The sequence below is a fragment of the Benincasa hispida genome, chromosome 12 (assembly GCF_009727055.1).
Source record: "Benincasa hispida cultivar B227 chromosome 12, ASM972705v1, whole genome shotgun sequence".
Classification (NCBI taxonomy): domain Eukaryota; kingdom Viridiplantae; phylum Streptophyta; class Magnoliopsida; order Cucurbitales; family Cucurbitaceae; genus Benincasa; species Benincasa hispida.
The window spans coordinates 73,931,526-73,953,895 of NC_052360.1; the positions used below are offsets into that span (position 1 = coordinate 73,931,526).

The 22,370-nt window shown below is 33.5% G+C and overlaps 1 protein-coding gene across 3 annotated transcripts; it reads right to left on the reverse strand.

Moving 5' to 3' along the window:
- Nucleotides 1-756: 756 nt before the first annotated feature.
- LOC120092987 (myosin-6-like) lies at nt 757-21,934 on the reverse strand. Of its 3 annotated transcripts, none has more exons than XM_039051271.1 (39): nt 21,536-21,934; nt 20,371-20,499; nt 19,474-19,617; nt 19,131-19,276; nt 18,889-19,045; nt 18,713-18,771; nt 18,448-18,607; nt 17,698-17,847; nt 17,463-17,599; nt 17,231-17,377; nt 17,012-17,113; nt 13,719-13,776; nt 13,487-13,588; nt 12,208-12,245; nt 11,944-12,070; nt 11,638-11,808; nt 11,420-11,551; nt 10,865-10,974; nt 10,718-10,778; nt 10,189-10,366; nt 9,877-10,082; nt 9,524-9,643; nt 8,816-8,914; nt 7,851-8,063; nt 7,575-7,714; nt 7,280-7,394; nt 6,921-6,965; nt 6,735-6,818; nt 6,463-6,633; nt 4,300-4,440; nt 4,013-4,198; nt 3,733-3,858; nt 3,573-3,643; nt 3,331-3,430; nt 3,155-3,211; nt 2,928-2,984; nt 2,711-2,791; nt 2,540-2,622; nt 757-1,303 (listed from the first exon to the last, which is right to left on the reverse strand). In XM_039051271.1, the coding sequence occupies exons 1-39, from the start codon at nt 21,536-21,538 to the stop codon at nt 1,189-1,191; spliced, it is 4,521 nt and encodes a 1,506-aa protein (XP_038907199.1). In that variant the 5' UTR covers nt 21,539-21,934; the 3' UTR covers nt 757-1,188. The 3 variants fall into 3 exon arrangements, with proteins under 3 accessions (XP_038907199.1, XP_038907198.1, XP_038907200.1); XM_039051270.1 differs by having other exon boundaries at nt 6,735-6,824; nt 21,536-21,933; XM_039051272.1 differs by lacking the exons at nt 19,131-19,276; nt 19,474-19,617; nt 20,371-20,499; nt 21,536-21,934 and having other exon boundaries at nt 6,735-6,824; nt 18,448-18,507; nt 18,600-18,607; nt 18,889-19,030.
- Between the last annotated feature and the right edge of the window lie 436 nt (nt 21,935-22,370).

Genomic DNA, 22,370 nt, shown 5'->3' on the forward strand with positions numbered 1-22,370 from the left:
TATAACATCGTCTGCTTTGAGCATAAGTCTTTCTCACTTATATACTTGTGATCTTCTCATTTTCTAGCCAATATGGAACTTCAATCAACACTCTTTTCCTTGAATAAGGTATATCATTTTCATTGAATTTTCTTTTAACAATCCTTACCAATGCTTTTAATGAATATAGTTTTCCATGATTTTTCTCTCGTAAATATATTCTTTTCCGAAGTTTCCTCTATGTATCTCACTCTCCTTTGAACTTTTTCTAGTGTATGGCTTGTAAGGTTGTCATTTTAGTTGTTACTAAAATACTTAGAATTTTTAGAGTTTTCTTTTAACTTTTCATGCTATAACTTCAACTTCGAATTCTTTGAAAAAACAATTTATAGATTATGGTTAAAATGGGGCAAAATAGATGGAGTTGATATCATTTTGACCCCTAATATTTCAAAATGGACAATTGCTATATGTTCATTTTGGCATCAAAGAAGTTACGTCCAATAAAGTTAAAAGAGTGTAATTAAAACCTACCGCTTATATTTTACACTTAGTTGTCATCTCATAAAGAGAAGAAAAATGAAACAATTTAGCTCTGGAACAGTCTTTACATATCCTAAATTGAAAGGAATGTTATATTATTATTATTTAATTTTTTTTTTTTTTTTTAAAAAAAAAAAGGTACATCAAGAAAAAGTGCTGATTTCATTTTCTCGAGTTTCATTAATAATTAAAAATATATATACATTATCAATTAAAACCAAAAGAGCATTTAAATAGAAAAGTGGCTTCATCACCAAAAAAATGTTCCTATTATTTTTTACCAAATTTATACAAACTTGATATTCTCCTTTATACAATGAAGTGTGAGTGGAGAGCACAGTGTCTCAACCACCAAAAAGAAAAAAAAAATACAATATAATATAATGCATACCTTCTAACCTTGCTATAAAATTGCAGCCAATGGTGGCAAAAGAACAATAAAAATAATACACACTATACCCAAAATTATAATTATCCCCCAACTCCTCAGTCCCAGTGATGAAGAATGTACACTATCAAACCCAGATTGAATGAATAAATAAAATTTCAAGGAGAGGGACCTTTCTTTGTGGGAGGATACAAAAACAACATTTTTGAGCTGCTGGAGCCACCCAACAGATCAGAAATGAACTGAAAAGTATCAACCTACTCGACCCGTTCTCAGCCTCACTCGTGTAAAAATTGGAAGGCTGGGTTCCCGAGTAGTTCATCGGCGGGCTTCACACCCGAGAAATCTTTCTCTTGCAGCGAGTTCGATAGGTCTTCAACCGAGAAGGGGATGCTGAAAGTGGTTGATGTTAGTAAGCAAGTGCAAAACATGGCACTTTTTGCAATTCAATGGTTGAAAAACTATCACAAGGGAAGTGATTCGTGTTCAAGTACCAAGAGTCCCAAAACCAAAATTATGCATTCAAATTCAACCAAGTGAAAATTTAGACAATTTAGTATTGTCTAGGTTCATGATAGACGACTCGTCGGAGAGAGTTGAGCTCAAGTGATTAAATTCTAGACTTTCTAACGTGATTTATCTTTCTTATGAAAAAGTAAGATTAGAAGTTCTTAAAGTAATGTTAAAAGCTAATAGGACTTGTTTAACAACAATTTGGGTTTTGATTTTTTAAAATTGGGCTTGTTTTCTCACAATTTTTTATAATGAATTTCCATCTTTCCTAAACAAACATTTGAATTCTTAACCCAATTCTAAAAATGAAAACAAGTTTTAAAAAAAACTACAGCTCCGTTTATTACCATTTGGTTATTATTTTTTAGTTTTTGAAAATTAAGTCTATATGCACTCATTCCAGCCATAAATTTCTTACTTTGATATCTAATTTTTACCATTATTTTCAAAAACCAAGTGAGATTTTGAAAACTAAAAAAGTAGTTTTTCAAAACTTGTTTTTATATTTGGAATTTGACTAAAAGTTAACTCTTGCACTTGAGAAAGATGCAAATTATTGAAAGGAATTTTGGAGAAAATAGACTTACTTTTCAAAACAAAAAACGAAAAACAAAATTTTACCAAACGGGGCCTACTTTGTTTGATTTTCAAAACTTAGCTTTGATTTTGAAAACACTCTAAACAATAAATATCAAAACAAAGGAGCCCGTAGGTAAATGTAGTGTTTATAAACTTAATTTTCGAAAGCTAAAAACCAAATAGTTATCAAACAAGGCTTACATAATGACTTGTGGACCTTTATAAGTTGCTTTGATATGTTATAGCCTTACAAACTGATGATCTCTACCCAGCTATAAAAGATGTGACTCACATTAATCTTTCTATTAATCTCTCTCTCAAACAAAGAACAATCTAAGCCTTGCCTCAAACAATCATCAACCCATCTCCTTTCTATTGCATATTGAGAATTTGCTCCTATTTAAACTGGGAACATTTTCTCTCCCAAAATAACCTTATAGTACTTACGGTTTGATAGAGCTCAACCACAGATCATGTGTGAGATTACTTTAATATAAAACCTATAACCAAGGGGAAAAGTTGATTTTTCAGACTCACCTGGAATTGTCATCCAATAGGAAGGAACTGCTGACTGCATTGTTGGAGTCCTCGGTCATGAGCACTCTCATACTAGATATTACCTATTCTCACATATTAAGAGTTATGATGAGCAACATTTACTTCGTAGAAAATTGTTCAAGGATGAATGGACATAAACAAACCACTCACATCGGGCGACACGCTTCGAGTGTTATAGTTGTCGTCCCAGTAGAGTGTACATATTCTATAAAGTTGCTGGACACTCAGGATCTAAACCAAATAAACATAGACTTTGTATTAGATTTCTATAAAGAGCATTAAAGAACTGAAAATTGAAAGCATCATTGGTGATTATTGGTGATTTTCTAGATAAATAATTGAAAAGAGGGGAGAGAGAGAGAGTTACAGGGCAAAGATCATTGGTGATTTCATCATAGGAAATTCTGTATTTCTGATGTATAACCTGTAATCAAGAGCATTAACAAGTAAGGAAACAATATACTATTACTACATATATCAATATGGATTTGTGGGTTTGACTTGGGGATCAGTCGCATATACCAGAAAAAGAAGCAAGTACTTAATTTGATACTGTACAATTTTATGTTACTTAGAGTCAAGTAGATATCATACCAAGAAGCCAACAGCTTGTCTTATGTGTTTAAGCTCATCCCAAGAAACACCAGCATACTGTAAAAGAGTTAAATTTAAGAAAGTAAAACAAAAATAGCTCAAGCAACACCAGGACAGCCTGATTGAAAAACTAATCTCAAAATTTAACTTCTTAATCAAGAATGGAAATTAAGTACCTCCTCTTTTGCCTGGCAGCACCAGAGCTCCAACTCAGCTAACCCAGATTTTACATATTCCCCATTGCTGAATGTACAACATTCTCGACGGAGGAGGAGGCTGAAAAGTAAATAACACTCTTTTCAACACAGTTTTTTTGGACAAGAAAGCATTTCATTGATGTATGAAATAAATCTAGAGGATATACTACAGAGTTTCCTTCTTAGCATGAACTATTAAGGATACAGGACCAGTGGCTTACCTATTGAAGAGTTGAACATTAATATACGAAAAGTTTTGAACAAAGATATTCTGGATAAGAATTTGCGGAACCTGAAACCACAATGATAATGAAATCCTTGAGAAACATGTCCACAATATTCAACATGATGAAGTTGAAAGATTCCAAAAAGTAGCCATACAAAATTTTCTTTCAATGTACAGAGAAGCAAGTTTAGGCTTTCTATGATGCTCTGCCAGTAATTTGTTTGAGTATCTTTCCCAAATGATCTTCCGGATCGCAATACTCCTTTCGATGTTCTTGGTGCCTAACAAGGACCCCAGTTGATTACATAAACGAGTCAGTGTAAACAAAAAGAAAAGGAAAAAAAAAGCTTCACCTACAACACACTCCATAACTTTATGGTTGAGAATTCCCATGAGAGAAAAAGAACAAAAGGCTGCTAGGAGGATCCAACTTACTTGGATACACAAGGAAAGCAATGATGTCAACTCCTTCTTCAAGTTATCCCGGATAATTCCAAATATTTTTTCGACATATGCTGTCAGCTGCTGCTTGAATAGCAAAGCTGGATATTTAGCATCCACTTGACGTACGACCTTAAGTGAAGATCCAAGATTGTTGGAAGAAGGAGACGAACGAAAACCCTAAACAACCACAAACCCTGAAGTATTAAATAACAGAAAATGGAAGCATTTATCTCCTAAATGAAGGCTCAGAAAGAACAGTAACAGTGAATCTGAAATACCATAGTCATCCTTCCAAATAAGGATGTTGAAGGTGGAGGTTTCCGAGGAGCACCAGGAGCTTTCAAGCTTCGTTGAAGCAAAAATAGTAGTGCGGATGTGTTTGACAACCAATAGGCCAGATGATCATTGTTGTCTTGATTCTGGAACTCGGCAGAAAGCAGAATGAGTTATTTAATATTCCCAAGCTAAGAAATCATAAACAACGTAAATAAATGGGTCACAGACTCAATCGAATTTTCTTCCAATAAACTATCTAACTTTATTATTTTTTAAATCAAACTTTTTGCCAATTGTTACTGATTAAGGAAGAGAGATAAAATAAAAGTGATGATGTGAGCAAATGAGGCAAAAAGGTAAGTTCTCATTTTCTTTCACGGAGATAGCTTTTTGAGAATATTACATCGTGGGAGGATTTGAACCTACAAACTCTTGGAGGAAATAAAGATGCCTTGACTTCTAAGCACATGGTGGCACAAAGAAGCTAACATCTTTTGAGAAGAAATGAGAGAATATGCAATAACGATACAAAAAATGAATAATGAAAAGCCCAAAACAAAAGAAGTCGAAAAGAGCAAACAAAAAGCTTTTAAGCAACAAATACAAAAAAGGGATCCAGTCTAAAACAATGAGAGATAAGAAGGTATTCATGAAAATTCTTAGAGACAGCCTGAAAGGGAAGCACTAACCCTAGCCAAGCCCAAACCTCCTCCAAGGACTCCTATCGAGTACATATTTATTACGTAGAAATGTCTACAGAACAAGGAAAGACATAAGACTAGAAATGGACGCTGATAAGGAAGTTATAGACCTTGTGCCATTTGAAAAACACTGATCGGAGAAAATTCACAAGTGCTATTGCAAAGTGGATTTTATGCATTGGTAAGGAATTTGTAGGTCTAAAAGGGCTTAAGCACAAGAGAGAGGCTTTGTAATTGTCAAAGGTTTAACATTAAGATAGTGAGTACTTTTTAAAATGTTAAACATCAATGTCAATGCGAGCCTGAAAAAGGGAAGAGAGCCAAAGGAACGAACTTAAACTAACCTTATATTGTTTTTTTTTTTTTTTTTAATAATAGAAACATTTCGTTGATGAATGAAACTAACCTTATATTGTTCAAAAAATCTCATGGAAAATTTTCTTACAAATAGTTCTCATCTAGGATTTTCAAGGGCCTGGTTGGTTCGCAATCCGGATTTTGTTCTATGTTTTCAAATTCACTGAATTCAGCAAATATATGTTTGGCAGATAACCCGAATCCTATTTCTGAAAACTGTTTTCAGATTCTGTGATCCAAACAATACAAATTCTGAAAACAACAATTTTATGTACTTTGTATCCAAAATTTAAGTTTTAAAATTGAAAATGCATAATCATATTAAATAAAGATAAAAACATTTAGAAATACATTATGTCATGTTATAAACTCAATTCAATTTTTTTTTTTAAATTGAAATGTGTATTATGTAATATATTATAAATTAAATTAAGTTAAATTCCAAGTTTGGTTTTTATGGTTTAGATAAAGTTAAAAGTTAGTCCATATGATTTTAAAATTGAGAATTAAGTTCTTGTGGTTTTATATAACTTCATATATAGTCCCTATATTTTGTTAAACCCCCTTAAATAGTTCCTACCATAGAGACTATTAATTATAAAGCTTTTATCAAACCATTGGGGGTAAATTCTAATTATGAACCATAAGACCTAAATTTTAACTTAATGTAAACCATAGGGACCAAATTTTCAATTTTTCCTATAAATTATATAATATTACAAAACAATAATTACACTTTTCTTAACATAAAACATGTTCAAAAATAAATTAATAATAATACAACTCTGTTTTCATTTCATCCTTGTTTAAATTTTTGTAAACCATAGTGGTTTAAATTAGAATCTAATGTCTGAATTCTGCTACCAAACACATTTCTGAAAACATGAAATACAACTCTGTTTTCATTTCATCCTTGTTTTTAAATTTTTGTTTTCAGATTCTCTACCAAAAAGACCCTAAGTTAACTTTCTTTCACTGGATTCAAATTCCTCATCCATGTTGAATTAGTTTCCAAGTCTAAAATAAAATCAAGAAATCGAGCCCTAGTTTTTACAGGATAGTAAACAGCATATTTAGAACAAACAGGGAAGAAGCTAATCCAGATACCTCTATTGCAGATCCAATCATCTGAATTAGGCGATCAAATACACTTGTTTTTTCAGCTTCAAAAGATTTCCAGTGAAGAAGGCATTTATAAATGGTAAATGCAGCTACAGGCTTCCCATTACTGTACCCGATGTTATTCATGACACAACTGACGAGAGCATCAACATTCTCCTGTGTCAGGAATAAAAATTGAAAGAATTAATAGTTTTAGAATATATTACAATAGAGCGGTAGGGGAAAAGTGTGGCAATCAGTGATTTAGAAGCACATACTTGTTGATGTTCAAAATGCGATCTACTCAACTTAATTTCAGATTCTGAGCTAATTCTCTTCAGTGCTTTCACGGGTGTTACAAACTGCTCCTATAATTAGACATATTTATGAAGGTCACATAGCAAAAATAACATCATCCAGTAATAACATAGAGAGAGGAGAATAAGGAGCAGAAAGGTGATTACATCGATTCTGTTATCTTCAACTGAATGGTTACCGTTCTCCAGTTTCTGCAAAAAATGAAATACGATATTACTGTTCAAGAACAGGGAAGAAGGGTGCAGAAAGGTGGAGGAAGATTGCGAATATGGACAAGAAACTCAACCACTAGCAAGAGGCCTAACAAACAGCACCAAACCGGAAAAGGCCCAATTTAACAAGCTGAAATTTCTACCAAAGAATATTTCTTAAAAGTTCCCCAAGACTTTCTGTTTCTTACTAAAAAATGGCTTTCCACAAGCACAAAGAGAAAATAAAGACGTATGTAAATAACAAGATAGGTGGAGGAAGATATGAGCACAATATAAATTTAAATAAGACTTACCTCTGCTGCTGCAATAGGAAGATGGTCAGCCATTTTTTTTACTGGTGTTTTCAGGAAGGTCTGCTGCCGAAGAATCTGATTTTCAGATTCAATATTTGAGAACTTTTCTTCAAGCCTGTTATGTTGATATAAATTAGCTGAAATTAAATGAAGAGACAAAGAATGGCACATGGTTGCTTGACCTTTAAGTTTATGCATTGACAAACAATCTAGCTATAATATTTTCTTGGTTTCTTATCCAAAAAAAAAGATATAAAGAATGTAGTTAAAGAAGCTAACGCCAAATGGCAACAACCTCTGCATAGCAGTCTTTAATTGAATAATTTTTGTTTCTGCCTCTGATGCTTGCTTCAACCTTTCTTCACTAACTCTGTTCGCCTCTTCATACTTTTTCTCTGTTTCATCAATTTTCTTTTCCAGTGAATTTACCAACGCCTACAAATCACCATGAGGAAGCAACAATCAGCAGCTAAACGAGCTCATTCATAATTGAAATAAATGTTGAGAAATCTTGCACAATCCATAGAAGTCTGCATGTATAACATGAATTGGACATATTAAAGCATCTTACCTTGAGCTTTTCATTTTCACTGGAAATTTTCTCAATCGTTGCATTGTCAAGAACTGGAACCTCCTTCACAATTGGAATAATATCTGCAGCCTTCTTTGCAGCTTCACGTTCCCTCTCAAACATCGCTTTTGTTTCTTTCAATTGAAACTGCATATCTTGCAAAGCAGATTGCAACTTCTCATTTTCTTGTGTTTTAGCTTCTTCCAAGTCAGCCTGGAAATATTTGGCTCATTAGACAAGTGGACGATCATATAAAAGACTTATAGGGTAAAAAAATGATGCAGCCTAGCATCAAAGGAGATAAATCTCCAAGAACACTTCAACTAAATCTCTATTAGTGATCAAAGTATATTCAAATACAAGGAAACAACACTTTATTAAAGATCTAAGCTGACTAATTCAAGTAAACCAACATACGCCAACAAAATTACAGAACAACTAATTAAACTATATATTATGCTTGATAGTGCCCAAACATTTGAATTTCTTATCCAAATGCACATAAACACCGCATTTAAAGCTTCATACTTCCTGTTAGAGGTAGGAAGATATGATTACCTTGATTTAAAAATTTGTGTTTTTTTTTAATTTTAAAAAAAAAAAAAAAAAAAAAAAAAAAAAAAAAAAAAGACTTGCTAAGAAGAATGCAGCCAAAATAATAGGCAGTATCATTTAGAGAGGAAAAAAAAACACCCGAATTCATAGGCAAGGTGATAACTATTTTGGGCTACACTATCCTACAATATAAAGTCCATTTGATAACTGGCATTAATGCTCGACTTAGATGCTTTTTTGGTAGGCTTTAAGTATTTTCATACTTGTTGAGCTTCTTGATCTCAACTTATGCAGATGGTCCACTCGAAGCAAAGCGAAAAGGAATCTTCTAAAATTAAAATTGTGAGCAACAAGAATACCTGCTCGATGTAAATAAAACATGTATCCTATGGCTGTTTAATCAAGCTTACCCTCATGCGCTTCTCCAACTGCAGTCTCCATGTTAATTCCTCGACTTGCTTTTCCAATTTATTCTTTGCAGCTTGAAGAGCTCCAGTTTCCCTTGCAGCCTACATTAAAGGGAAATTGAATGCAACAAAACTCAAACTTCATATAATTGAAAACTTCAGGGGGAAAAAAATAGTTCATATTGAGAAAACAGTTTTTGAACTATAAATGAATTCTTAATTGCAGTAACTAATTAGGAAGTTACAAATTCGTGACAGTGAGCGTTAATGAAACCAAACTCTCCAATAACACAAAAGCTAGTTGCATTGGCATAGTTCTGTACTCGCAAAACAATGAATCATGTTGTCTTTTTAGATAGAAAAGGTAGTCCAATTATTTCTTTAGAAAGTACAGAGAAACGGATGATAGAGGATCCTCTCCCACAAAAGAACCAATGAGGCTCTCAGCACATAGAGCTCTTTTCATGGCCAATTGGTTCACCATTATCTTTAACTTGGAAAGAAAAGCCAATGAGATCGCAAAGATTCAATTAGCTAGAAGTAAAAAGACAAGGAGTCGAATTGGAGATAAAACATTCTTGCTTAACCCAAAACAATTATAAGACAAGATCATCACTAAATGCTCAGCAGTGCCTTTTCCTTTTGGAAATGATATGGAATATTGGTCAGCAGAAACAATGAGACTAGAAAGAAAAAACAAGGGGGTCTCACCATCTTCAGCTTCCGTAGTTCCTTACGAGCAACTTTTCCTCTCCATGCAGATTGAGTGGTGATTGCTGCTTTCTTCAACTTCTTATAGTGCAGCTGGGCCAAAAATCTGCGACAGTAGCTCTACAGGACAGGAAAAGAAATCTTCTCAACCACAAAAGGAGAGATGAGTATAGAATTCTGCTCCATCATGATCTACTTAAAGGAACTCAAAAAGGGTATAGAAAATGACAGGTTTTGTCTCGATATTCAAAGCTATGAGTGCAATCCAACAAATTCAGAACTAATGTCTTACTTTTCTCCTACGGAAGTTAATATAATAGGATTTTCTGCAAAACATGAACTATAAATGTAACCTGGATAATAATTGCTGCTTTAGACCGCCTTCTGAAGCGTAGCTCATTGCGAGCAGCCATTCCACGCATTCCAGTTTGAATAGAAACAGCTGAAGAGTACTTTTCTTTGTAAGCTTTCCTGCAGAGATGCATGCGCAAATTCCTTTGAATCATTAAAGAAGACGCTTCTCTCCTCAGGCCCTCAAATACTTCTCGAGCAAGTTGTCCTAAAACCAACATGGATCAAAACTCAGTAATTCTTAGCTAATTACAAAGGACTTCTTATGAAAATAGGTCCACCAGTACAAAAGTTTGTTGATGACAACTTATTACCTCTACAAGCAGACTGCAGTTGTATAGCTGATCTCCGAAGCAATACAAAACTTCTACGTGCCAGATAAGAACGAACCTTCCGCTGAATAATACTTGCTGATCGCCCTAAGATCTCAGTTCTAAGCGCATCAAGTTCAGCCATCTGACCGGCTCTAAGAAACACCTTTGTCTTACCAATCTGCCAGAATATGATACATTTGTAACATAACACACTAGAGTTCATACCTTGTGTATAAGTAGTTAAACACACATCAAACTTATATAAAAATCAATCTGCTGGACAGTTTAAAAAACGAAGGAAACCAAAGTTTATACCTGCTAGGGGAAATTCCAATAAAGAAAATGTAAATAATTCCATGGTTAAAACTAAAGAATTGAGTCAATATCAAAAGAACAATAAATATGGAAATACCATTGAAAGCAAAAGTTTGAGCACAATAATGTATCTCTTTCATAGACAAACACAGTCTGTCAGTTTCAATACAAGGACACATCAAGACCTAATATTGATCTCTCATCAAACAATTACCTGGTATCCCTTAAGTCCAACTTTCTCTAGAAGCCTCTTGCAAGCAGCCACTTCATCAGAACTAACAAAATAAAAGTTGTAGAGAGTCAGAACCACCGACCATTGGACATACTCTGCAGTCTGAAGAAAGCTAAGAAACAATTATACCTCCCATCCAAAACTTCTGGCGCTAGGAGTCCAAATCGGTCAACAAATTCGTCAAAAGTTTTCCTTGTTGGAAAACCAGCACAACTTATCCTAATTGCCTCCATGACTCCCTGATGTAAAGAAGGTGATCAATAACATTTTGATAAAAATATTTTTATTTGACAGAAGATGTGACTAAGACTTCCAATGTAGTAGCTTCAAGTTAGCAGATCCATGCGTGCTAAAAAAAAGAAGTGCCAATTTCTCTCCTATTACAGTGAGTGTGTCCAGCAGTGGTCATCACAACCAAAGATAACTTCAAGACTTAAAAGTTTACTTCAGGGGTACACTTGAAACTGGTATTTTTGAACCATATGCTCTACCAGCAGTTTTGCCCCCGGGGGGTTTGTTTTTTTCCTTTAAAATGGAAGCATAACTTTCTATAACAAAAGAAAGATTTCAAAAATATGGAGAGATGAGATATCCCCACCTACCAACGGGTTTCAGATCTTTCAATATAATACCCTAACATTTATTTATTCTAAAGAAATCATAACGTAAGGATCATATTCTTACCCCGCATCGTAGTTGTTGTAATATATTCTTATTCTCAAAGATAGCAGGCTTTAGAAGATTATTGGGCTTTACACATCGAATGTAATGGGGCTCAGTAGCACTTAGAGTTTCCAGCAGTGATACCAATTGTAGCTGCAAGAAGGAAAAATGAGCTCCTTAAACAAAAAGACTAAACCAATATCAAGGATCCCAATTCCTAATAGAGAGCTGTATCAGACCTTGAAACGAGAACCTATTGATGAGAACTTTGAAGATTTGGACGATTCTTCAGCTAATGGAGGAAACAAACATGACACGAAGGAGCATTTGGAAGCACTCAAGAGTGCTTGGTGTTCAGCAACAACATAATCTTTATTTTTGTCCAGAAATAAATCGGTCTGATAGGTGACCTGAAAAATTATTCGACAGATTAAATGCAAGTGTATCAACTTCCAAGATTATCACATTTCTTCTTTCCATGGATAAGGACCAGATTATAGGATATTGTAAGTGAATTTTGGGAGAGAAAGAGATGAAATACTCACATCCCCAGCATAATGAGCAATTGTGAAGTCACTCCGGGCTAATTTTGGTTTACTGAAGCGTCTATGATTTTTGAATGTTTGATACAACTTTTGAGCAAATGTTTCATGAGTTGATCTGGGGAACATACTGCAAATGACAAGCACAAGCTATCTTTTACAAAAACACAGTAGATCACAATGATAAATTCTCACTTCGTGTACCGCACAACATAGACATAGACAAAAAAACAAGGAAAATGATTACAGAAATATCACTACGCTTACCATGCTTCATCCAGAAGGGCAATAATACCACCAGGTTTCTGAAATTGCAAATGATTAAGAAGAAAGGGTTATAAAGATAACTCTGCAAGTGTTATGGGGTGGTAGGAGAGATTACTTCATAAACAATTTACTAAGTTATTATTGAGAAAACCAAACTTCATTTAGCAAGAATGAATGTGACGGCATTCAAAAAATAATAGAATAAAGGTACCAAACTATTTTTCAGAGAAGGACAATAAAAAGACAGCATACGTTACTTGAAAAGACCTAATGACATCAGAAATCACTTTTAATCACATCCATTTCTTGCATAAAATAACCTACCTGGAGACTGAAAATTTGTGTGTATAAGTGAAGAAGATGGCAAGAAAAAAGAGAAAATAAAAGTTTAATAGACATCAATAGACAATGTACAAGGACAACTAATCTCTACTATCCAAGTTACCAGGTTAACCTTATTAATCATGCAGAAACTACACAAATGTTTTTCCTATATTGTTGCACTGGTCCATGAATGTGATGGTGATGCCAATAAACAGTTTCTAACTTGGGGAAATCTTGGTAGATGGGATTGTTCTTCAATGCCAATTATCAAGAGACAACTTTTTTTAAATAAGAAGCAAGAAATGGTACTTTCGTTGAGAATTAAGATGAATGCAAGAAGAAAAATAACAAGAGTCCTGACAACCAAAGGGAAAATTCTATACATTTATATGCAATGCTTCAATTACCAGCATCTATATTGCCAACAATGTAAATATTACAGCGGAAAACCAAAGTAGCTGCATAAAAAGTTCAAGTTTTCCTTGGGATACAAGGTGCCCCACCTAACTCAAAACATCATTCCTCATATTGATAGCTTTTTTTCAATAAATTCGGTATTTTATTACAGCTATCCTATAAAACCCCAACTTAAACCTCTAGGATCTTGAAAGGACTTTTGTGCATTGTGAAGATCCTTTCTTAATAGCCATAGGATATCAGGTCCCACCCAAAACTCCACAAAGCAACTTAATGCAAACTAATGTCAGCTTTGAGAGACTTACTATATCCTTCTTTACCTCTTTTATATAATACTCCAGTTTTGATCAATACACTTCTACATATTCTCTCGGCTCTTTTCATTTAAAACATCCCATCCAAGCAGTCACTTGGTAACCATCTAAAGGCTTACTCCAGATGGATGGGTGCAAGATACAAATGAGTATTAAACAAGCCAAATGATACAAAATTTAGGAAAAGCTGGAGAAAACATTCTACTGAACCACACACAACAAACCTTTTCAATGAGATCGAGGACGTCTTGATTATCAACAAAATCAATATAGCTCCAATCAATTTCCTCTCTTGTATACTCTTCTTGCTCCATCTTGAAAACATGCTGTTCGTTAAAGATATAAGGCTTATGAGTATATGCAGCAAATTTTAAAATAATAATAATAATTAATAACAAAAAGAAGAAGAAGAAGGCAACAATTTAACCTGAAAAGCATGAAATACTTCATTTTTACCTGATTGAAATGCTGCTGAAGCTTTTCATTAGTCAAGTTGATACAAAATTGCTCAAAGCTGTAATATTTAAAGAACGTTAAGAATCAGATTAGAAACTAATGGGCAATGCTTCGGGGAAGATAATCAGACCAACAACTCTGTTTGGCATCACATACTAGAGGCATTTTAAGCAATAGGATTTCTACTTGAACATGTTTGTTTCATAGATTTTCAGACGTTTAACATCCTGGTTTGTTTTACACGATTTAACTTTTTAAAACTAGAATATATTATTCAAGCAACTTAAAACCCATTCCAACCTGGTTTTATTAATATTCTCCGTATAGGTGAAATTCCTATACCTGGGAAATGAATTGTAATAAAACCTAATTAATTCATAAGTTAGTATTGACTAGTTATTACATTACTAATTATTTTTAATTAATTAGTAGATATAAATATATTATTTAGACTTATGAAATTTAACTAATACATTTACAACTAATAACTAATATTTTATAATATCTTAACTATTTAACATAAAATTTTATTATTAATATTTATTTTTATTATTCTAATTAATTTATACTTTGGGTTGTTTTCAAATATAGAAAAATGAATCAAAATATTTACATTATAGCAAAATGTCACTGTCTACCAGTGATAAGACACTGATAAATTACTATCATTCATCACTACATGACAGACACTGATAGGTGTCTATCAATGTTTACTATTGATCAACTGTGATATTTTGCTATATCTGAAAATATTTTCAACAATTTGGCATTTAAAACAATTTTTGTTACACTTTTTATTTATATTTAGTAATTAAATTGTTTTTTTAATTATTAATATTACTTTTAATTAATGATTAATGTAAAAAATATATTAATTTTTTAATTGAATTGATTGATTCATTATTTATTTAATTAAACTATATTATTAAACATTAAATGATACTGCATTTAAACTCAGATTAATTGATGAGTTTTTTTTTTCTTCAGTTTTCTGAATTGTGTATTAGTTTTATATTGATTGCTAGTTTGCCTTCCTTTGCGTACTCGTTGATTTCTTGCCTTTTGGAGTTTGTATCCTTGAACAATAGTCTCTTTTCAATTTTTTCAATGAGAAGTCTCTGTCCATTCTCTTACAGTTAATTTTTATAATTTTTATCAACAAAAGTTGCAAGACATACCCATATTATATTAAATATAAAATTTTAAACTAATTAAAAGTAGTAAACAATTATTAATACTATTTTAATATTTTATATGTAAATTAATTTTATTTCTATTTACAAAATTAGTAAAACAAACACGGACATCTAACTCTCAGACATTCATTATCTGGCATATCCAAACATCTAAATCTCATATATATAATATTCATGCCCATGAAAAAGTATCTGCAGTTCAAATAGACAGATAAAGATTCTTATATCACTCTAAATGAAAACCAAGATGTGTTTGTTCTCATGGCCTTGATGGTAAAATTTTCAGACTTCCCTTCTCCGTTGACTAGAGGTTTAGAACTATTTTAGTATTTTTATTACGCCTCTTTAATAACCTTGAAGGCCTTATTTTATAAGAAATCGAACTTTCATAGGGAGAAATGAAAGAATATACTTGCCATACAACAAACAAAGCCACAAAAGCCTCCGAAATGAGATGCCAGAAACGAAATGCAAATGAACAAAGCATAAAAAGATGAGTCAAAGACTCCGCATGTTGTTGACAAATATAGCACCAAGAAGGAGAAAGGTGCATAAAAGGCAATCTCCATTCACCATTATTGATGGCTCCAAGTCTAGCTCCCATTGGAAAATTTTAGTTTTCTTCGGATAATGATCCAAAAAAACAGTATTAAGATCCTTCAAAAGCAGTCAATTCTACCCACCAAATAAGCCAAATATCCAAACTTGCATTCCACATATTAGCTATGGTAACATCAAGATGGAGAGCAGGATGAAGTCGAGTGAAAACAGTGGAAAGAATACCACAACTAAGCCAAGAATCCCTCTAGAAAGAAATAGAAGATCCATTACCAAGTCAATGTTTAGCTCAACTAGCAACTAATGCCTAAACCTTTAGCCTTCATGGGCTTCGAGACGACCTATCATATTACCAAATGAATTATCACGGATTGACCTAGTGGTAAATAAGGGAACATCCCCTTGATAAAGGGCTAAGAAATCATGGGTTCAATCCATATAGCCACCTACCTAGGATTTAATATCTTACAAGTTTTCTTGACACCCAAATGTTGTAGAGTTAGGCGAGTTGTCCCGTGAGATTAGTCGAGGTGCGCGTAAGGTGTCCCGACACTCATGGATATATATATATATATATATATAAAATAAAAATAAAAATAAAAATAAACATTACCAAATGAGAACCTCCATCCTTCTCAAACCCTCACCATTAAAAACTCTTCCCATCATATTAATATGCCTCTGCTGTTTGGGCCCTTCTACTGTATCCTTTGTCAAAAGGTGGAAGAAGGCCTAGACCACATTCTTTAGAGTTGCGACTTAGTTAGTGTTGTTTGGGATTCTTTCTTCCAAATGTTTGGGATGATGATTGTTCACCACAGAGATATTAATGTTATGATCGCGGAGTCCCTCCTCAATCCACCGTTTGGGGAGAAAGGATAGTTTCTTTGGCTGGTCGGAGTGTGTGGGAACTGGTCGGAGTGTGTGGGATGTTATGGGTGTGGTGGGATGAGAGAAATAGACGAGTGTTTTGGGGAGGGACCCTTGTGAGCTTTGTTTCCTTGTTTGTTACCATGTTTCTCTTTGGATTTCAATTTCAAAGACCTTTTTGTAATTATTCTTTAGGAATGATTCAACATAGTTGGAGCCTCTGCTTGTAAAGGGTGTCCCTCCTTTTTTCTGGGCTTGGTTTTTTGTATGCCCGTGTATTCTTTCATTTTTTTCTCAATGAAAGTTGTTTTTTTATCAAAAAAAAATATATATTAATTAAAAATCATTTTTGGAAAAAAATCACCTTAACGTTGGTTCTCCAAAAAGGTGATTCAAAAATAATTGACCTAAGAATTACTTTATTTTAATATTTGTAAAAGTTACTTTTAGATATGATCTACTATCTCACATTGATTGATCTTAAAAAAGGTTACTTACATTTTATATGTGTTATGTTATTCAATAATAGGCCGGTAAAGTGAGGATTAGATTTCTAGTCCGACAAGTCGTTTGTCATCTTTTTTTATTATTATTATGAGAAATCCTCTATCTTCTCTCTTTTAAACGTTTTTGTTTCTTATCCAAGAAAAAGGCATACCGGATGAGCACCTGTTTGTCTTGAAACTCTCAAATCCATAGATATCCAGTACTCCAATCAAGAACTTTGAATTAGGATCCTGGCCAATTGAATTATTAATTTTGTCCACCAGCCTGAGGAAAGGATCGTTGAACATATTAATCAACAATATAAAATGAAGATTGTATCAAAAAATGGAGAATGTACCAAAATTCCAAACGTCATATATTTTCTTCAGAGAGATGTCTCACCAGTCAAATAACCTTGAGTATACAATTTTTGCCAATGCATCTCTGCTAAGGGCTGCAGAATTTGGATCCAGCCACTTTGTGATAGTTTCATCACGAGTGACGATCACACGCTTGCAGAGAGAATCTTCCAAGGCCTTTTCATCACACCTGGATAGCAGTTGATTTTGTCAACCTTTTAATGATGCCGTCATTCTTCCCAATTTTGTTTTTAACAAAGAAGTTGCACACTTACATGAAAAGCTCCGCAGCAGTTCTAAGATGGAACCAAGATTTTTCATCTTTGGGAACAGAAGAATCAGCCTCCTTCCCTTTTGCAAATTCAATGTTTCCAAGATGAAGAATTGCAGCCACAACACGAAATATTCCATCCTGGTTGGCAGGAGTAACAAAACAAGAGGGAGAAAATGCATAGGTTATATTTAAGAATATCTTCTTTTTCATAACAAAGTATGAGGGTGAGGAATTACCTGCTCATCCGAACTTATCCCAACAACTTCCATTGCTTTTCTTGTTGCAATATATTCTTTGGCATCATCAATTCCATCCAAAGCATAGCAGTTTGATTGATTTAGATAATGGAAATCTCTTGGGTCCCCCAATTTATACTTCTTCACCTCCTTTAAGATTGAAAAGGCAAGAGACAATGAAGAAATAACTCAAACTAAGTTCAAATAAAAATTTTCACGGGGGATCTTTAATATGAAGAAATAACTCAAATTAAGTTCAAAGAAAGACTGTATCTTAATTCTAAACTACATATCTGTGTGTGCACACGCTTTTCTTGACATTAAGGTCTTTTATAGTCTAAGAGACAAATTGTGAATCCAGATGCCTTTAAGATCGTGGGTTAAAATTAAGATGCAGTGTGTAAACTCTACTACTCCAACTTACAAAAGACCATAGGTTTAAAGTTAAAACTAGTTGCCACATATCTAAATTTTCTTTTTAAAAGGAGAAACGAACTTTTCATTGATAATAATTAAAAAGTTTTTTCAAGTCTGTTCTGGGAGTTAAATGGGAAAAAGAATTGCAAACCTTCTATTTCAGGAGAACTAAAAATAAAATACTCCCTCCATCAAATTAAATAAATAGATAAAATAGCCCCCAATTAAAACAAATATCTACGATGTTGACAGCCTACAAATTTCTTCTTCTAAATATTGTAGGTTCAAGTGGTTGTGACTGAGCTCAAGTAAGTGATCAGAGGCTCCCATTACCTCCGGTGGTGCAGCACAAAGCATGTAGAAGCAATGATAGTTTCTCTCTGGATCAGACACCTGACAAACACGAGATCTTTCCAGCAAGTAAGTCCTGATAGCAGCTCCTGATATTCTTCCCGCTTGGTCAAATTGGATCTCCACAAACTTACCAAAACGACTACAAGATTCATCAAAAACAAAATACAGATGGAAGTCAAAAATGTGATTTCAAGCAATACTAGCTAAATTAGGTAATAAATGTTCCAAAGAGAGATCTTCCTACCTTGAATTGTTGTTCCGAACAGTTTTTGCATTCCCAAATGCTTCTAAAACAGGATTTGACTGCATGAGAAAAGAAGATAACAAATGTATTATGGAATTATATTTTGAAAACTCAAATATCAGATAGCCAACATTTGCATCACACAATAATGAAGGCTGATATTCAAATGCCCTTACTTCCAGAACTTGCTGCTCCACAGACCTCCCTTCGGCAGCAGCTCTCCCTCCCATATATGCAAGATAACGCATAAGCAATTTCGTACTTTCTGTCTTTCCAGCCCCGCTTTCACCACTGACCAATATGGATTGACTTTTTTTCTCATTGACCATAAGTCTGCATCCAAAGGAAAGGCATTTTCAGTAATCAAATGAGTGTTAGTCTCAACGAAAAATTTAAATAAGTATTGTCAGAAAAATGCCTGTAGGCAGCATCTGCAACTGCAAATGGATGTGGACTCAGCTCACCAAATGCGGCCCCTTTATATTGTGCCATCATATAGCTATCATAGAGATGGGGTAACTTTGTAAAAGGGTTCACAGCAATCAATATGTTCCCTGTATAAGTCTGGAAGCACGATCTTTTAGTATATTAACCTCATATATCTGAAAATTTGCACGTTGAAACAAGATAAAAGTAGCTCCCTAACATAATGGAATGCAAATTGACCTACTACTACCCACAGCAATATAAATTCTTCAACACAACATTCTCTAATGTGGGAAACCAGTATTCAAGAGTGAATTATTTCTTCATATACTTACATATATTTCATTGATATCATATCTCAATTTTAAATTGTGTAGCACCCCTGGTTCGTGCAAGTAAGCCAACTTGGTCATGTCATCCACCCCACAGGGTGGAACTTCCGAATCTTTGGGATAGACATTAGCTGCTTTAACTGCAACCTATGAATGAGGAAGAGAGGAGAAGACAGAAAAGAAACAGTAACAAAAATTTGTTCTTAAACTCAGCATCTCAGTTACTAAGATTTCAATAAAAGCAAATGGAAAGAGATACAACCATGATAAAGTAATTTGATTTGGGGCTTAAATCCTATCTTTGTCCTCAACTTCATACTAATTCTATTTTAGTCCATAAACTTTCAAATATTATGTTTTAGCCCCTAATTAACTTTCCAAAAATAAAATAAAGGAGAGAAGGAACAAAAAATGTGGAAGTAAGTTATCTATCTTAGTCCTAGTCATTTCAAAAAGAAAAAATCTTGAACCATTTGAAATCTAACACCTAATCCTCTGCATGTTGCTTCATACGCATGTCCACTGTCCACAATGATGCATATTCGTCACTCTATTGAATAAAATACATGTCTTTGTTAGGTTTTTGTCGAACAATTTACGGAAAATTATTGGCAAGGACTAAAATGGTTGTCTATGCAAAATTAGGGGGCAAAACCTTGAAAACTTAGCTTTGTATCTAAAATTTTAAAATGTGGGCGTGTGTGTGTGTGTGTGAAAACTTAGGGGCCAGATAAAATAAGCATAAATATTCAAGGAACGAACTAGGATTATAGTAACAATAACCATTACGAGTGTGTGGTGGTTAAGGGGATGAGAAGGAAATTGCCAAGAAAACACAGGAAGCTTTGTGTATATATCTAGAAAACAAAATAATAATAATAATAACAATAATAATCTCACCTTTTTCCCTGAGGTGCATAGGACCTTTATTTCTTCACCACGAATTTCTACAATTTCGCCCTCTATCCAAGCTTCTTCAGAGTCCTCCAACCAAACAAGAGATCCAACTACAAGACCAGTAGTAGAAGCCTGCCAGTATCCCAAAGTTAACAAGTACACACACAAGTGAAGTGTACATTATCAATTATGCCATTATTGACTATACTCTACATGAGATGGGTAAATGGTCCATGTTTGAAGCATGTGTCTGTTAACAAAGCCAGGGTTGGAAAAAGTGACAGATGCACATGAACTACTCAGTGACAAAATCAACTGAATGAATGTAGTCTATTGTACATGTCTCCCACTCCATCTAAGTAGTTCAGCACTACAATAAGTCAAAATTTTATGGTGCAAAAAATGTATACCATGAAGTGGGAAAGCATTGCAAGTAATAAAACATAGAGTTAGAACAATGTATCACACTGAAATCATTCTTACCACATTCATTTCATCAAAATACAGTAATAGTTCGTTTCGAGGGTCCGTTCTTCGAAAAGTGGAGAAAATTGACTTCATGTAGCAATGAAGTCTTACCAAAAAATTAGAACTGAACTCTCAGTTGAATAATCACTGACGCTCATGTAGTCAAACAAGTGGAACTCTAGTTGACTCTTTGTCGAGATAAGAGAACACTTTAAAGAGACTAAGATAGGAATAAACGAAGACCATTGATTAACAAAACTTAAACGAACGACTATTGCATTGAATTAAGAAAGTAAAGTTCCAATTCTACATTATACTCTTCGATAAAAAAAAATAAAAAAAAAACTGATGGGCAGAAAATTTCAATCCTAAAAACCTCTGGTATAATCATGAACTAGAAGTAAATAAGCTCCAGATGATCACTAAAACAGAGATGTAAGAGAGACTAAATCTGAACCCAATGAAAAAAATGCAATAGGAAGAAAATGTATGCTGAAATGTTAAGTTTATTCTTCAACTCAAGCACAGATCAGTCACCGAAGTAGTAAAGAAAAGGAACCCATAAAATTATGACAACCAACAATCAGAAGGAAGAAAAAACCCCATGAAATTATTAGAACCCATGAAGAAAAATGAATCCAAGTGCGAAATGAAAAAAAAAAAAAAAAAAAAAAAGTCAGAAGCAAAGAGAAACAAATACCATTGTATTAAAGACTCTGATCTGATCAAAATCTTGAGGGGTGCTTATGGATCCACCTCAAATGCGTTGAAGAGAGAGCAACCCAATTGAGCAAATGAAGAAATTGACCAAGTTCTTGGCGAAGTTGAGCTGGGTTTCAATGGGGGAGGACGAAAATCCAAACAAACCCCTAAAAAATGGGGAAGAAGAAGAAAGAATAATGAATCAGGAGAAGATGAAAAGGCTTCTAAACTTAAAACCTCTTCAAATACATCAAGAAAATTTCTTGAAGAAGAGATTTTAAGTCTTCCTCTGCTGAAGAAGAAGAAGAACAAAAAATAAAAAAAATAAAAAATGGAAACAGAAAAAATAAAAGCTTTTCGAGTTTGTGTGTATGTTTTTCTAAATTTCTAAATTATAAAATTCCAAATATGTTAATTTGCTTCCTTCCCACACCTTCAGGGATCTTGTCTCTTTTTTTTTTCTTCCTTTTTTTCTTTTAATTTTGTTAATAATAATAACAATAGGAAAATAAATAAAAAGGGGTAATTATTAATTAATGAGTTAATTAAGGAGAACAAAAATAAAACGGGTAATGGAGGATTCAAATGACGGAAATAGCCCTAAATTTGGTTGGAATTACGGAGAAAAGACAGGGACAGAACAGGAAAAAAGCAGGGCCGAGTCGCCAGGTCTGTCTAAAAATCAAAAACGTTGAAGCGGTAAACTTTGGTCGGATTTGAGTCCTAATCCAATCAAAGCCTTTTTGGATTTTTTTATTATTAAATAAATAATAAATATCTCTCTTTTCTTATTTATATATTTATTTCAAAAAATCAACATTAAATAATTTATT

Coding starts and splice junctions, on each gene's coding strand:
- LOC120092987 (XM_039051270.1), bottom strand. Junction 10,083..10,188: donor ACTGCAGTCTGCTTGTAGAG/GTAATAAGTTGT, acceptor TGTTGGTTTTAG/GACAACTTGCTCGAGAAGTA. Junction 2,792..2,927: donor TCACCAATGATCTTTGCCCT/GTAACTCTCTCT, acceptor TATTTGGTTTAG/ATCCTGAGTGTCCAGCAACT.